At 41.8% G+C, this 15523-nt stretch overlaps 1 protein-coding gene across 7 annotated transcripts in view; it reads right to left on the bottom strand.

The window, feature by feature from the left end:
• Nucleotides 1-15523, bottom strand: part of WDPCP (WD repeat containing planar cell polarity effector) — a 148169-nt gene that overhangs the window by 11090 nt on the left and 121556 nt on the right. For all 7 annotated transcript variants that reach the window (XR_011678834.1, XM_071424525.1, XM_071424498.1 and 4 more), the window contains one exon: nt 4002-4137. Coding sequence is in view for 6 of the 7 variants with exons in the window: in XM_071424525.1 (XP_071280626.1) it covers nt 4002-4137 (136 nt within the window). In the remaining variant the exon portion in view is untranslated. The remainder of the gene's footprint in view (nt 1-4001; nt 4138-15523) is intronic.

Below are 15523 nucleotides of genomic sequence, written 5' to 3' on the forward strand. Positions count from 1 at the left end.
CACCACATCACCATATCTCTGCATCACACCTATTAACAGAGCTAATTCGGAACTGAAAACTGCTCAGGCAGATAGAGCAGCTGGTAGGATTACACCTGAACCTGGCAGATGTTATCCCTCAACCTATATTCCTGCTATTTTATGACCGGGTTTGCTTTCCGGACTTTTGAAACAGGTGGAAGCTATAACAGTGATGAATACTTACTTTATTTGCACAGAACAGTCAGGTAGGAGTAAGAAATCCATTTAATGTTTTTTTTTTAATGTGACATACAAAAGGGGATGCTGTGGGATAACTCTAATTCCCTCCCTCTATGCTGATTTAATAACCAACATAAAGACCTGAAAGATGCTGTTAGAACTTCCTAAGGTTTGGTCAGTGATGCTACAGATTCAAAATATACAGACATGCTCATGAGATTAAATAAAAACTTTGTAGAGAAGTAGGAATGTGTGTATTTTTAAGGACATAACCAACAAGAAAGTTTTATGGTAAAAATCACCGTAATGATAAGCACTTTTTCCTTATATCCTAATCACTTGTATTAAAATAATAGATAGCCTAATTAAAATGGGAGTAGTTCTGGTTTGGGGAATGGGGACTAGGTAGATGGATAATGAGCTAAAAACCCCTCCAACCCAGCTTCACACACTGCCAACAAATGGAAGATACTTAAGCCTACAACACATTATGGTAAGGAAGGAGAATGACACACTGATGGGGAGGAAACCCACACTGCAGCTACCAAGGCCAGTGGCAGAGAAGTGAGTGCAGTCACAGCTCTGTGTGACTCTGGTGCCAGACTCTGACATGGTCCCAGGCACTCTCTGGTCGACCCATCAGAAATGAGCTGTCTCACAGGCAGCTGATCAGCTCCTTTGTGTGGCTGAGAGGATCAGCATGCTACCTCAGTCCTCTGAACAGCAGCATCCAGAATACCCTCCTCAACTGCCAGCTTCTGCTGCAGGGTTATGCTGATCAAAATGTTTTCATAAACAGATAACAAAAGTAATGGTAGGACAGGAACTTCCAGGCTAAAACATAGCTGACACTTGGAAAGAGAGAAGGCAATGGTCAATGCCAAATGTAAGCCAGAGGTGAGATCTTTGTCTTATAAAATTATTCACTGGACTGTGCATTGTTGGTGGTGTTTAACTGTCCTTTTTATGTTAGAGTGAAAGAAATCAGGGAGCAAATGAATCGCTGCTTTCTGGAATGTTGTCCTGAAATCTTTACTGCCCATAACTTTTTGTGTGTGTACAGCTCAGGAAGCTGACTACAACTCTCCACTGGCAGCAACACCACTGCTGCTTCCATAAAACATCATGGAGTTAAATCAAGAATAAATTCTTAAAGAAATAAACCCTTGAGATTGTTTCATGAATGACTACTTTGTTTCCAGCCTCTTCTGTCCATTTTCTGTCCCTGTCTTCATCCCAGATTATGGCTTTCCTGGTTAAGCAAAGGAGATGATGATGTGAAGAGTTAGTTGAAGTGATTTTTTTAATCACACAGCCTGAAAACTGGGCTCCAGTTACACATATGCAGATGTCAAACTCCCTGAAGGGCATTAGAAACAAGGTTTATTAGGCAAGTGAAACATAAGTGTCTTCTAGTCTTCACAGGGCCCTTGCTGGTGACTTCTGCCTAGCTGTAACTCATGAGATATGCCTCAGCTGTCCCAAGAGCTGAAATACAAGGAAGAAAGAAATACGTGCTGGAGATGAGCTTCCAAAATTGAGTGAAATGCAGATTTGGGACAGCATCTGGGACTGATAGGGGTAGATGTGTTAGAAATGCAGTAATGTAGTAATTGGTGTGACTAGCTGGTACAAAGATGTAAAGCCAAGGCAGATAACAAGAGACTCTGAAAGAACAGCCATTGGATACTCTTGCTGAACAGCTGCAAAGTCCTGGTGTAGTCCCTTACAGGAACTTAAAGAACCACTGCTACCCAGAAGAAGCCAATTTCAAACCCAGAAGTCTCTGGTAATGCTGGAGTATCTGGGACAGAGAGATGAAACACTGCAATGATGGCAGAACAGAGAACAGCCCTATTTGTGTAGGGTCCCAGCACCAAAACTTCCTTTCTTTATAGAGATTTCTTCACATGAAGAAGTCTGATGCAGACTTGGCAGCAGATGCATTGTAGAAAGCAACCCTGGGAAACTGGAGGCAAACCAAGCCACAGCTGGGCGCTTGTAGCCACCCGTGGCTTTCTTTAGGCACAGGGAAGAAGTTGTTGGAGTCACCTGTGCCTCAGCAGGTGACCTTCCCACCTGGCTGGTGTTGTCACAGGGAGTGCCTTTGAAACCTAAATTCTTGTTGGCAGGCTTTGAGCAGCTGTGGCCAGCAGGGAGAGCCGTGAGAAGTTTTCTTCCATGGCTTTGTAAGCAGCCACCAAAAACTCCGGCCTCTCCCGGCAGAGCTCAGAGGCATCTCCAGGCATCTGCAGGTGGAGGAGCTGGTGCACGGGTGGGAGCTTGCTTTATGTTCTCCAACCAAAAGCCTTAGGAAATCCCAGCCATTTATGCAGCTCTGGTGACTGCAAGGAGCCACTCCTGAGGCTCAGCAACTCATGGTGACCCACCTGGGTAGGTGCAGGCAAACGCGGTCAGGTGGGGAGCCCAGGAGTTGGGGCAAAGTTGAACACTCAGCCTCTCCCCAGATGCCTGATGAAGGCAGACGTGGGACTGCCAGAGCTAGGTGAGTCAGAGCAACCTCCAGAAGGAAAAGGGTGAGCGAAAGGGAGGGAGGACAGCGTGTTCATACCTTGGGATCACAGGCATGTTGGGAGTAGTCTTGGCTCTGGTGTGCTGCTAAAGGAGCTCCTTTTATTGGAGCACTTGGAGCCCTCTGGAGACAACGCAGCCTCCAGCATGGAGACTGTTTTTATAATTTGCCCATATCAGTACAGTGGTATCTTTATCCCAAAAGTTAAGAAGGAATACTGTGCACTGTATTTTTAAAGCCAGGCCCACCTCCAAACCCATTAGATAGCTCTGAAAGCTTTAGAGCATGTCCATATCCTGAAAGTTGTAGGCAATGTATAAAATTAATACTTCACTCATGGTGTGTAGCTGGTAAAATGAATATAACACTGCACACTGAAAAAACTCAACGCCCCTATGTTAAGGGAGACAGAAAACTAGTTAACATACAGATTTCCAGAAAGAAAGGGAAAGAAGAAAATGAAGAAAGAAGGAAACGAACCATGTGTTCAGCACAGTTATATACAAATGACTGGGATGAATGTAATGTGGAACTTCAATGTCAAACTCACACCAGATTTACTAAAAACATTCCTACAGACAGTAGACATAGAAAATAAAAATAAGTCTATATACTACACATTTATATACTCACTGTGAACAAATAAATGTTTTTTTTTCTTTTCTATCAAGAATGCACAAAGAAAAATAACAGAAACAAATGCTTTTTGAATCTTTGCAGAGGAGCTGTTTCTTTTTGATTTCCTATCCCTTGCAAGGTGGTGTGCAGGTTTGCTGGAAAAAAAATCCCAATTATCAGAACTGTTGTTTCTCTCATAGTGAAGTTCAAGGTTTTAATCAGCTTCAGAAGAAGGGCACTCTCAAAAGATCTTCCCAGGGATTTTGATTACAGGCTAGTGATTTTCTTAGAGGGATCTGTAAAGATCACGTCAGTTTTTTAAACGTTTTGTTCATTACCTGCAACTGTTAATTTGCTGTGTTTTCATTGCTGTATTTCTCTTTGCTCCACATTCAGCAAGCAAGACTGCCTTTGCACAGATTATTTAATTTGAAAATGGTTGTGCTAGTGTGGGTTAAAAGCTTGCAAACTGTCTGTGTTTCTGGAGATTTCATTGTGTCTATGCCGTGTCCTCTGAGCTTCCAGGTTTTTCTTAGTTGTTAGTGTATTAATGTTTTACTGTGCTTACAGTCATGATGCAGACAACAACTGCAGTTGTCAGAAAGGTTCAGAATATCAAACATACATTTTGAAACCATTCACAGCTCACCTGTGGGAGCAGCTCTGTGTTGGTGGTCTGTCAGCAGGGCTGGGAACAGGCGGGTTGCACCCTCCTCCTTGCTCTGGAGATTGGTCAGGGAAAGCTTCACAAGATGTGTCTTCTTCATCTGACTGCCCCAGAAGTTCTGTTAAGATGGATCAAGATATGGTCTCGCACTTACTTCATCTGAAAGTACCAACCAAACTGCCAGCTGTTTTCCTTGGATGCCCATAAGGACAAAGGGTGTCCTCTCTTGCAGGGGATCAAACTGAATGGAAACGAACATGCTTCCACAGCTTTCACCCTTGGCTTTTCCCTTGAAAAGGAGGCCAATAGCCAATGACCAGTGCCAAGAAACAGAGCCAAGAGTTTTTGAAAGACACAGACAGAGTGTGTATTGGCTGTAGATAGCAAGGAGGAAATGCATTCTATATATTGTCAACTACAGAAGGTCTAGCTGGCTGCCAAAGGCTGCTGCATGAGCCATAGGGATCAAAGTCTTATTAATTGGACTAGTTCCCCAGAGGAGTATGTGTAACTCCTTCCTTTAAAAATAAAGACTTCCCTTAGCTTTGTTTTAAAATATTTTGGTTCACAATTAAGGCCTGAAGTCTTCAGTAGGTGAAGCATGAGCACCCAATTCACAAGTTCCAGTCTGAGCCCTGTGGTAACAGAAATTCTTTAAAAATATCTGAACCACTTAAAAATATAGAGGAAGAATTGCATATTCTAGGTGTGAGACATAAAATAAATAAATAAAAAATTTAATCAAACCGCAGGCTAGCAGAGTTTGGATTAAGGAAAAAAATCCTGTTACAGATAAAGACTTTAAAAGATTTTTCTCAAAATCATAAGACCCTTTTGCATTTTTTCCTCCTAATCCTGTTCTTCTCCCCTTGTTCTCTGCCTTCTTGGATCCTGTATAAGCTGATCTGCAGGATACCCATGGTGGCACCATGGGCAGTGGGAGGATGTAACAGCCTGGCGAGGGTTGCCACGCTGTTGGTTTACATTTCATCTGGAGACCCAGAACGCTTGCTGGCTTAGGAGGGCAAATCTACTGGTAAGCCTTTCTGAACCTCTGAGTCTTAAGAATCCAATGCCGTGGGAGTGCTGAGGACTATTTCTACTCTTCATGCCACCTAAATACCACTGGCATCTGTGGTGTGAGGGAGGGTGAAGCGAGCGTGGCCAGGTTTGGCTTTCCCAGGTAGCTGATGTCTGTCTGTGCTGCTGGTTCCCACATTTTCAACCATTCCCCAATGTGGGGAATGGTTGAAAATGGCCAACTAGGTTGAAGGCAGCACACCACAAGCATGCACACCACACTACAATAAATAAAGGTGCTAAACCAGCACTGGTGCAATTTCTCCTCCATCTTGAAAAAAAAGAATCCAAAGATAAATAAAAACAGAGGAGAAAACAAGTGTACGAGCAATGCTTTAATCTCAGAAACTCAAATCCAGAGCAAGTAAGGGAGGTTTCTCTGGAGCTGTCTTCTTGGAGCCTTGCAGAATGAGAAGCCAAAAGAATGAGAGGTACAGTATTGAGAATTTATAAATGTTTGTGAGAAGCTGCTTTTCGTATACATGAAGAGCTCTGGGAAAGGGCTTTAAACAGAATTCCTGTTGATGGGGTCAAAAATAAAATTAGGCAAAATCCACTACAGGTCTTGTGGAACAAACTTTGACAGCCTCTGCTGTAGACCACAGGTCCCACTGCTGTGCCCCCACCTGGAATAGTCTTTGGTCCTGAAGAGCCTCCCTCTTCACTTGGCCAGAGTTGGTTAAGAAACAGACTGCTAAACCTTTGAATTTGCAAAATGTCAAAGATCAGATGTACAGTGTGAGTCGAGCATCTGTAATTAATTTTTCTCTTCTCTTTTTTTCTTTTTCCACTTACTCAGTAACAACTAAGGCCTACATAATTTACTCCCTTAAAGCTACAAACTTTCACCAAAATGTGATGTCCATAACTTCTATTGAGCCACCACTCCTGGGGTGGGGACATATCAGAACATAAAACCCTGAGAGATGCTGAAAGAGGAGTGTGTATTGAGAAAAGAAACATATCAGAATTGGGTCAACTTTTTCTTGATCTCTTTCCATCACACTGCTGGTCTGTATTTTCTTGTCTCTGCTGAGAACCAGTGCTGAGTAAATCCCAGTCCTCAAACCAACCACTTCAGTGTAACTCATGCATGTGCTCCAGGTGGTACCCAGCAGCTTTTTAATGTGGAGTGGGCTACAATTTGGGTTTATAGAGTCCTTGGGTGCCATATTTCTAATATATGAATGCTATGAGCAATTAATTACAGCATGGCCAGAAACTGATGCTTAGTGCTGTTGGTGTAGCACAGCTACACCTTATTAAATAATGCTACTGGATCCATGGAAACCTCATGGAAAACAAATCAGTCTGTCATCTGCAAGCACAAAACCAGGGGAAGAACAGGGTTCTTACCCACAGGAGTGCAAATAGATTTCTCTGCACTTTCATATCTAAAATAAATATCTGATATGTTAAAATAGTTATGAGCATTGAACCTATTGTGGTCTGAGGATACAGCTGCAGTGTGGATGCCAGGAGTGGTTCAAAACCACAAAACCAGATATGAGCTATAGAGTAAAGAAAAAAATATTTTTGTTGTGGGACATGGACTCTGCTCCCTGTGAGAAGTGCTAAAGAAGGAAAAACAAATGCACAAGGAAGCTGTTTAAACAACACAGCCCTTCCCAAAGTAGAGGCAACATACCCCACTTTGAATTAGAAAGGGAAGGATTTTGGAAAGAATGCCACAGAGCTGAGAGAGGGTGGTGGTCCTTACATGTAGATGAGGGCTCTGGCTAGGATTTGGTGCTTGACAGAGACCTGACTTTGTGCTAGCACTGGAGAGATCATAAGTTTCACCTAAGATTTTGTATTCTGGCAATCTGAGATATTCCTTTGCCTTCTTGCACAATAAACTCTTGCTGTTTAAATTCTAAACTACTATTTGCTTAACATGTTATGGTCTGGGGATTTCAATCTGAATTTGAATTTCAAAAATTTGAGAGTTGGTATTGTGCTAATGTTGTGGTTTCATCATGAAAGTAATTTACCAGATGCAAGAATATGAATCTTTCATGCTAAAATCTTAAAAAAAATCCTATTTGTCATGATCAATGTTGGGATAGCATTGTGTACACCCAAACACACAATGACCCAATGCATATGCTACATTTCCAAAATTAAGTGGTAATTGCCATTGCTACATCTCACACCTGTCTGAATGAGCCAAATATCTATCTTTACAAGTCCACTGAAAGTTCTCCTATGCTTTAACGAGCAGGATGCTCTCTGGGTAATGCATGCAGGTGATGAGATATCACGCCTTGCCTGCCCACACATCGGTCATTATTTAAACATATCTATTCTCTTTTGAATCTGTGTCTACAAATCAGAAGCTGTTTCCATTCTCCAGGATCCTGCACTGGACTTCCAGGGATAAAAACACATTTCAAAACGTGCAAATCTGCAATAAAACGAAAATCTCCTTTTAATATTGTTTGCAAAATTGACAGCTCTACTTCACAGCAGCCATTAAATTATTTACAAAGTAGCAGCTGCTCTTGTAGCAGCCTTTTTTGGGCGTGAAAAATAAACTAGTTGATAAGTGAGAGATAAACCATTTGACTTCCTCTTTGTGTGCCTGGCATGGTGTGCAGAGCCAATTCTGTACAATCTGATGTTTACAGAGCAATCCTCGTGTACAACCTCCTTAGGCAACAGGGACACAAGAAGCCTTTAAAATGCTGAAGCAAGCATTTAATCAGAACTCTTCATGCTGATCTCTGAAAAATTCAATAAGTTCAAAAAAATGTAACTCTTTCTAAAGATAAAATATCACTTTTTTGCTTTAGGAATTGAAAATATATCCCAATGAACTCCCAGTGAACCACACAGACTTCAGCCACATTGCTGTTTTGCTAAAAAAAAAAGAGGTAAATAGCGTTTATCTGAGAGAAACTAATCAAGGGTCTGAAGAAACGCAAATAGTTAATTCAAGTGAGTGCTGTAAAACTGTAGACTTTACTAACAATCACATTTTCTTTCTCTTAGGCATTTAAGCAAAATTATTTAATTTTTTTTTTTTACTTGAACACCTAATTTTATGTAAATAAATTAGTATTTTCACTTATTATGCAATAACCTTTTTTTAAAATTATTTATTTTTTACCTGTTGAAAGCAAGCTGTCATGATTTTATGATATTTTGGGGATTTTTTTAAAGGCAGATAACTGCTGTGGAAGGCATGAGATTGAGCATAATTTCACACATTATCAAGTTATGATAACTTAATTCTATGCCAGGTTTTCTAAACTACATAAAGCTATTTCTAAAACCACTGCATAAAATTCTTCTGGCATCAAAATCACTGGGAACTTCCATTGCTGATTTGAATATGGTCAGCTCTTTTTTCTGGCTACAATTGTTCTCCCAAAAAAGGTCTTTCTAAATAAACATATTCTAATAAAAATTTTTTGTTTCAACAAATTCCTGCAGGGAAACCACAGAGCTTTGTTTGTGAGTGTGGAAAAATGTAACTCTAAACTTCTTTGCTTTTTCTGGGCTAGTTTTCCATGGATTTTTATTTTCAGATTATTTTTGTGTTGTTTTGTTAATTCCCAAGGCTGACATGCTTGCATTTGACAAATACAAATTGTCGAAATATTGGTTTTGTAGTACTTCTAAAATGCATTGAGAACAGCTGTTACTGTTTAGAGAGCTGGATAAGATTATTGCTGAAATTAAATCTGAATATCTCCCAGTTCTGTTGTTTAACAATTTGATGCCTGAGAAGATAAGGCACTTCAATCACTACTAGTAGAATCAATCCTTAATAGTAGCATAACATGTCATTATTTCACTAGTTGGGTAGTAGAGGTATTAGCAGCAGTAAAACTGTTCTAGTGGGTGTGCCAGGAAATTTAAGAATTAATATAAAATTTATGTGATAAAACTAAAGAAGAAGCTAACATTTATAAACAGCTGCTTTGTTTTCTTGCTTTTTTGGCAGTGTGGACAGTTGTACTTAGCAGCTTTCTGAAGCTTGTTGTGAAATCTGGTTTTAAAATTTCTGCAAATGGAAATGCTGTGTCTTTACTAGCATTGGTTGAGATTTCCATCTCTACGACTCGTTTGCTCTGCTAGAATCATACACAAAATTAAGCTAACCGCTATACAGCCTGAATAGTTAATTTTATATCTCCCTGGAGCCTAAGTAATTGGTTCCTTAGGAACTACCCCAGCAGTGCCAATATTAATTAATTTAAAAAAAAAGAAAAAAAAGGTGTAAAAGGTGTGTCTTACAGGGTGATCCAGATGTGGTAGTACCAAGCTGTAGTGAATTTCCAGCTGGAAGGGACTGAACAACCAAGAATTTGCTTCAATTCCAGCCCGTCTCACTTCAAAGGCTTGACTGGTGTCTCAGCAATAGAAATGCTGCACCTCTAGATGTTATCAGGTTTCCCAGCCCGTGTGAAGTTTGCCGGGCAATCCTGGCAGTGGGTGAGCGGCTCTCCCCTCCCCGTGGATGCCTGTGAAGCAGCTGGAGTGCCAGGATGAGCAACCTACAGCTGCTACTGCTCAGCAATTACAGCAGGCACCAGAGGGAAGACAGTCCTGCAGACTAGGCAATGTCTTTGTTTGGTAAGTGATGCTTTAGACACGGTCTTTATTTTCCTTTTTTTTTTTTTTTTTCCTTTTCCTTCTTTTTGTGTTTTAAATTTTAGGTGACTCTCTAGAAATAGCTGTTCTAAAACAAAGCTGTGGAAGAGCTGCTGGCGAGCAGAGACATTGCCATTGTTTGGGGTGAAGGCTGCAGCAGTGGAAATGTGGGCGCGTGCTCCCGAGCACCCCAGCAAAAGCACTCAGGGAAGATCTCATCATTCATAAGTGATGCTCCAGAGACTCCACATAGGCAGGAGTGCCTCTGGCATTGCAAGCCTCAACCCACAACGGGCAGAGCCGGCAGTGCCGAACCTGCGTGTTCCTTCAGCTGCTCTCCGCGCCGCCCGTGCGTGGGGCACACCCTCTGTTGGCACTGCCAGCTCAGGGACCCAGCTCCTCCACTCCCGGCTCCTGCCCTTCAGGCAGCCAGAGCAGGGAGAAGTGCCGGCCAGACCGGAGGCAGGTAGGCTCCGGGGAGAAGAAAACCATTTCAAGGGGTTAATTGAAAAAGACAAATCTGCAAACACGAGATGCAGAATGGGAGCCTGCAAATGAATGCTGCCAGCTGGAAGCTGGCCAAACTGATAAAGCAGAAAAGAAATTGAGGGTTAAATGTTTTGGATGCTGAAGGTTTGGAGTTCAAAGAGGAGCTCAAGGAAACTCCCAGCCACCGAGTCCATACAAAGAGGCTCTAGGCAAACACAAGCCTTCTGCTGGACGGCTTTATCCTAAACAGTTTCCAAAAGGCAGTGGTTCAAATGAATGGTTACGGGATATCTTTCAGCATCTGGGAGCTCTTTTACAAGGAAAGATGATGCCCACAGGTGAGCTATGGCTAAGGGGCAAAAGGAGTTGCTTTCCACAGGGAAGAGGATGAGAAGTGCATCTGCCCACGTCGGGTTGGAAGAACAATGTGTAACTGTGGATCTATTTTCATTCCTTGGTAGAAAAGGCAGAAAGGAGCTCATCCTGAAGGCCAGGAGTTGATGGCAAGGCTGGAGGTCACTCTGCCTTCCCAGGAGTACCAACTCCAATCCACATCAGGAGTGGAGTGCTGATGGCAACCTTTTTTCCACCAGTTATATAAAGACTGCAGGATTGAAATAGAACTTTTTGCCTAAATCCCAGGAGGAAAACACCTTGAATTTTTTTTTTTTTTAATCTGGTTTAGGTCTTTAGGGTTACTCTTTTCCATGTGGTGGATTGGGAGCAGGAAAGCCACCTTCTTCCACTCAGGATCAGGAAGCTGGACTCAAAACAGAGGATGGGACAACTGGTGATGCATTTCCCTGATAGAACACTCTCTGTGCCAGCCCCTCCTCTCGTGGTTTGGTGACAAGGACCCTGCATTTCCCATATTGTCCCTCCACTGTGCAACCACCAACCTTGGCACCTCAGAAAGCCTTTTTTTTTTAAAATCAGCTCCTAGTGCAAGAATTGTATTTATGGATGGGAAAGTAGTATCCACACTTTTTGAGCAGGTGCATAGCTATGCCACAGCATTGGAGCAAGGCTAGAGTTCAAGTGTTAGGTAATTGTATCTCTCTCAAAAAGGAATTGCCTCAGACCAGTTAATTTGTCAAGATAACGAATTGCAGCAATTCTCCTCATTTGGAGCTGGGCCACTAACACTGATCTGAACTGTATTTAAACTCTTGATGACAGAGACTGAAAAAGATATTGCAATACTGGAGGTACAGGTTCCTAAAGCAAAACTGCATGTACAGCTAGAGCTGAGAGGCAGCAAGGGCATGCGAGTACACATCCTGCACATCCCTTAGATATGAAGAAATTCCCTGGGGCACTGACTCTGGTGCCTGGGCAGGCAGAGTTCATCTTGAATCTTTGGGAGTGATTGAGGTCCAAAAAGGATAATGTAGTACCCATCAAGTCTCAGTTTCTGCAATATGAGATAACACAAGGAGAATTTTTAACTCCCCCTTTCCAAATAAAAAAACATACCCCAAAAATACTCATTTGAAGTTATTGAAAACTTTCTGGTAGCAGCAATAAAAACTCCTCTGAGGGCCTGATGCTGGGATTCCCAAGGCATTGTGTTCTGTCATGCATGTCAAGTATGGTTGCTGCCATAATTTTCTGTGCCACAGCAGGCATGAACAAGTTTGGAGGAGTAAAAAAGCAGAAGAAAGCTTCAGTGAAAACACAGGCTTAGGCCAATGACTGTCCCATTTCTGATGAAAGTTAAGTAGACAGCACCAGGTAAAATGAAATTATGTATGTTCTTGTGCCAGACTTTCTCCTCTGGCTGCCAGGCATTCCTTCCTCCACAAGAGAGACATGGACCAGAATAAATCCTGTACATTGACTCAGGGAAACTGAAAGGAATCTCTGACTCCTGCCTTGCACTGGCACACCCTCTCCATGAAAACAATGGATGGAAAACAAAATTGGTTGTTAATTCTGTGACTTTGTCTGTGCCTTAAAAAGCATCAACATGAGAAATTAGACAGATTATTTCAGAATATTTCTGCTCAATAGACTACTTGGAAATGAAATTACTTTCTTTCATATGTTATTCAGAATAATCATTCTCTACCTCTAAGTGCACTTAATTTAGAAAAGCAAAGTGGCTTTTATTTTGGAATAAGTGCATCCACAGGCAGAGTTCTTTCCAAATAGCTAATCTGGTCATTGCCACATGTAAACAATTTATGTAAACATAAATTGATGAGGATGGTAAAGAACTCATGCAGGTATGGCCTGGGACTCCTTACTCAATTTGCAAGCACTTACTTAGACATATCTTCCTCAGGGCTATTATGGTGATCAACCAACCTTAGAGAGAGCTAGGTTCAATTTAAACAACATAGTCATATGTTTGAAAAAGAAATGAGCTTTTGAAAACTGCTGTCCCCCAAGTTCCAAGTCTATTTTACTTCGGTTGATCCTCACTTTTAAGTATCTGTCAAGCGGTAATCTAGGATTTAGTAGATCTCCGAATTGCTGATTGCCCAAAGGGTTGGGTCTAAGGCTGGTAGGGGGTTGAGGTGAAGTGTGTGCAGCCTCTTCTAGAGCAGGTGAGTGGCTGCTGAAGGGTGGCTCTACATTGCCTGCAGCTGCTTTCTTGGCTTTGGCTAAAACAGACACGTCTTACTGTGTGTGCACTGCAAAGAGAGGCTTAAATGCTAAGGTGGAAAGTTGTGGAAAGGACAGATCTTTGCAAGGTGGGTTTTCATCTGGTGCATCCTGTTGGGTGCTTATCTCTTTTTCTTCTCAAGACTTTGCTGCTGCTCGAGTGCTCCTGGGAAGGAAAGGGCCACCTCAGACTGGAAATCATGTGTTTGTCATGGCTTAGTGCGTGTGTCCACACGGTGTGGCAGCAGCAAGAGCCATGTGGGAGATGCAAAGTGACCTAGATCAGCATTCCTAATTCCTGCAGCCATGCTACCTGTCCTGTGCAAGTGATGTGAACCAAATACCAGTCACATTAGAGACTGACCTTGTTTTCTTGGAGAAACCCGTGTAAAAATGGATATAACAACACTCTTGACACTTACCTCACAGGATGTTGTGAAGCTTAATTAAATGTGTGCAAAAGCATTTTGAGATCCTTAGATGAAAGAAGTTTTTATAAATGCAAATTATAATAATTACGGCCAGTAACCACCATCAACTACTGAAACAATTAATTCAGGTTGCCACAGGCCATCACAACAACGTGTGCAAAGAGGAATCAGCCATTTAATGACATATATGTTGCATGAGAACTCAAAGTCTTAAAAATACTGTAAACAAAGAGGAAAAAACTAGACACTCAGGGCTTGCCTCTGAGGCTGCTGTTGGTGGAAGTTTCCTCGATTGTTTCCATCACCTCCGTGTTTGCATTGTGATTTGTCCCCAAAAAGGGCCCACCTTAAAGATTGCATGTCTGGGATCATTTTATGATTTTTAAATTTAACGTGGCAAGAAAACTGAAAATGACTGCCAATACCTCGGCTTACAAAAATTTGTAAATACCTGAATATAACTCTGGTTTTGGTTAATTCTCCCTTCACCCGAACCCCCATCCCCCCAACCCCCATACCCAGCCCAGCCCACTTACAGCATGGCAGAATAGACTTTGGCTACAGGGCATTATCCAGCTGACTTTCCAAGGGGGAAAACAAAAGCCAAGCAATCAAGATGTGTCTGGCCAAATACTTAAAGGCCCAGTGCACACATTTAGTTGACAACTGACTGAAATCTGAACCATTTTGTTCAGCCTTTCTTGTTGCTTCAAAACTGATTTGGACTTAAATAGCTAAAACCTACAGGTGTTTAAATGCTCTCCCTTGTCAGCAGAGCAGCCTCATCAGATATGGTCTGAGGATGCAGTCAGACTGGAAGAGATATCCAAAGACCCCACAGGTGAATCCCAAAGAGCAGGCTAGCCCACCTGTGGCCCTCAGGCTTATTTTGCTTGCCTTTAAAGACGAAAATTCTGAGAAGTAGGAGTTACTAAGCACCCAACTTACCAAAGCAATTAGGCTAAATGCACTGCAGCTAGAAATTTAAGCAATGCACTGAATTTAATTTGACAATTCATGGATGTAAAATTGAAACCTTTAACAGCAGCAAATTAAATCAGCTTTCAGACCAAGTGAAAAATTCTATGCTATTGAAGTTTGAAAATTGTGAAGTACACACCTATTAAAAGGAGGGTTTTTTTCTTTTTTTTAATGAAGAAAAACTTGGGACCAGTTAGTTGCCTAACCCAAATAATGAAAAAATGGGACTACTACCTGTAAATAAAACCCAAATTATAAAACAGCATCGCTTTCTAACCTCTGCCAGACTAACGTATTTGTAGTCAGTGGGTTTCACAGGAAAAAGAAATGTTACTCGTGCTGGAAGGTTGTGTGGACTAAACTTATTCTGCCATCAACAAGCTTAATGTGTACCAAACCTGAAAATTTTTACATGTTTTTTTTTCAGTCTCTTTAAAAGTACTGACTTCAGGATACTAAGTTGGTAATGTCTCAGGTAAGTTTTCATAAAATGAGGGCCAAGTTTTTATGGGCTCTGTGTGTGTCTCTGCATAGAAAATTAGCAACACTGATGCAATGCATAGAAAACATGCTACACAGCTGGTACCAACATGTTGTTATAAACCTGCAGACCCTCAGACTTTATGGTAATGTGTATATATGCAAACTCTGTGCTTGCATACACATATACACACACACACACATACATATACACACACACAGAGGATATGCAAAAGGGTATCCTGGAATTTGGAATCTCACAGAATATCCTGTTGCTAAGCTCTCTTAATGACACTTATACAGTGCTCTGCTCAATGTCTCTTGGCTAAATCCTACAAAATAAGACAAACCTTGGATGCATTTTCCAAATGCACCTCAAGGCACCAGGACATAAAAGGAGTTGGGATATGTGCATGCCTTGTTTTACCCATCTCCAGAGCGCCCTGACCGACATTTTACAATTTCAGCCACACCAGAAAGGTGTGGCTAAAAAGGCACTGAAGCAGATTCAGGGGCAGGTCCTCCCTGATATTTGCATCCTGTCACTCACCTGCTGCAGTGCTTTGCTGCACAGACGCTGATAACCACCAGCACATTCTGTGGTTTGGGTGCCCAAAGGCTTTAAGAAGCTGATGTGACCCTGTTGGCACTAAAAACCCCAATTGATGGGTTGACACTTTCCTTCCCACCCTTTCCCACCAGAAGAGACTGATTTAGAGGAAAACAGCTTTGGAAAGGGACACACTACACTTCATGTGGCCTGTCAAAGGGGAAATGCAACATTGCAGGAACAGTGGGTTTTTCATTCCCAGGTTGCTCCTTCCACTCCCT

The sequence above is a fragment of the Agelaius tricolor genome, unplaced genomic scaffold, assembly GCF_023055355.1.
Source record: "Agelaius tricolor isolate 1412-34295 unplaced genomic scaffold, bAgeTri1.0.p SCAF_1, whole genome shotgun sequence".
Taxonomy (NCBI): Eukaryota; Metazoa; Chordata; class Aves; order Passeriformes; family Icteridae; genus Agelaius; species Agelaius tricolor.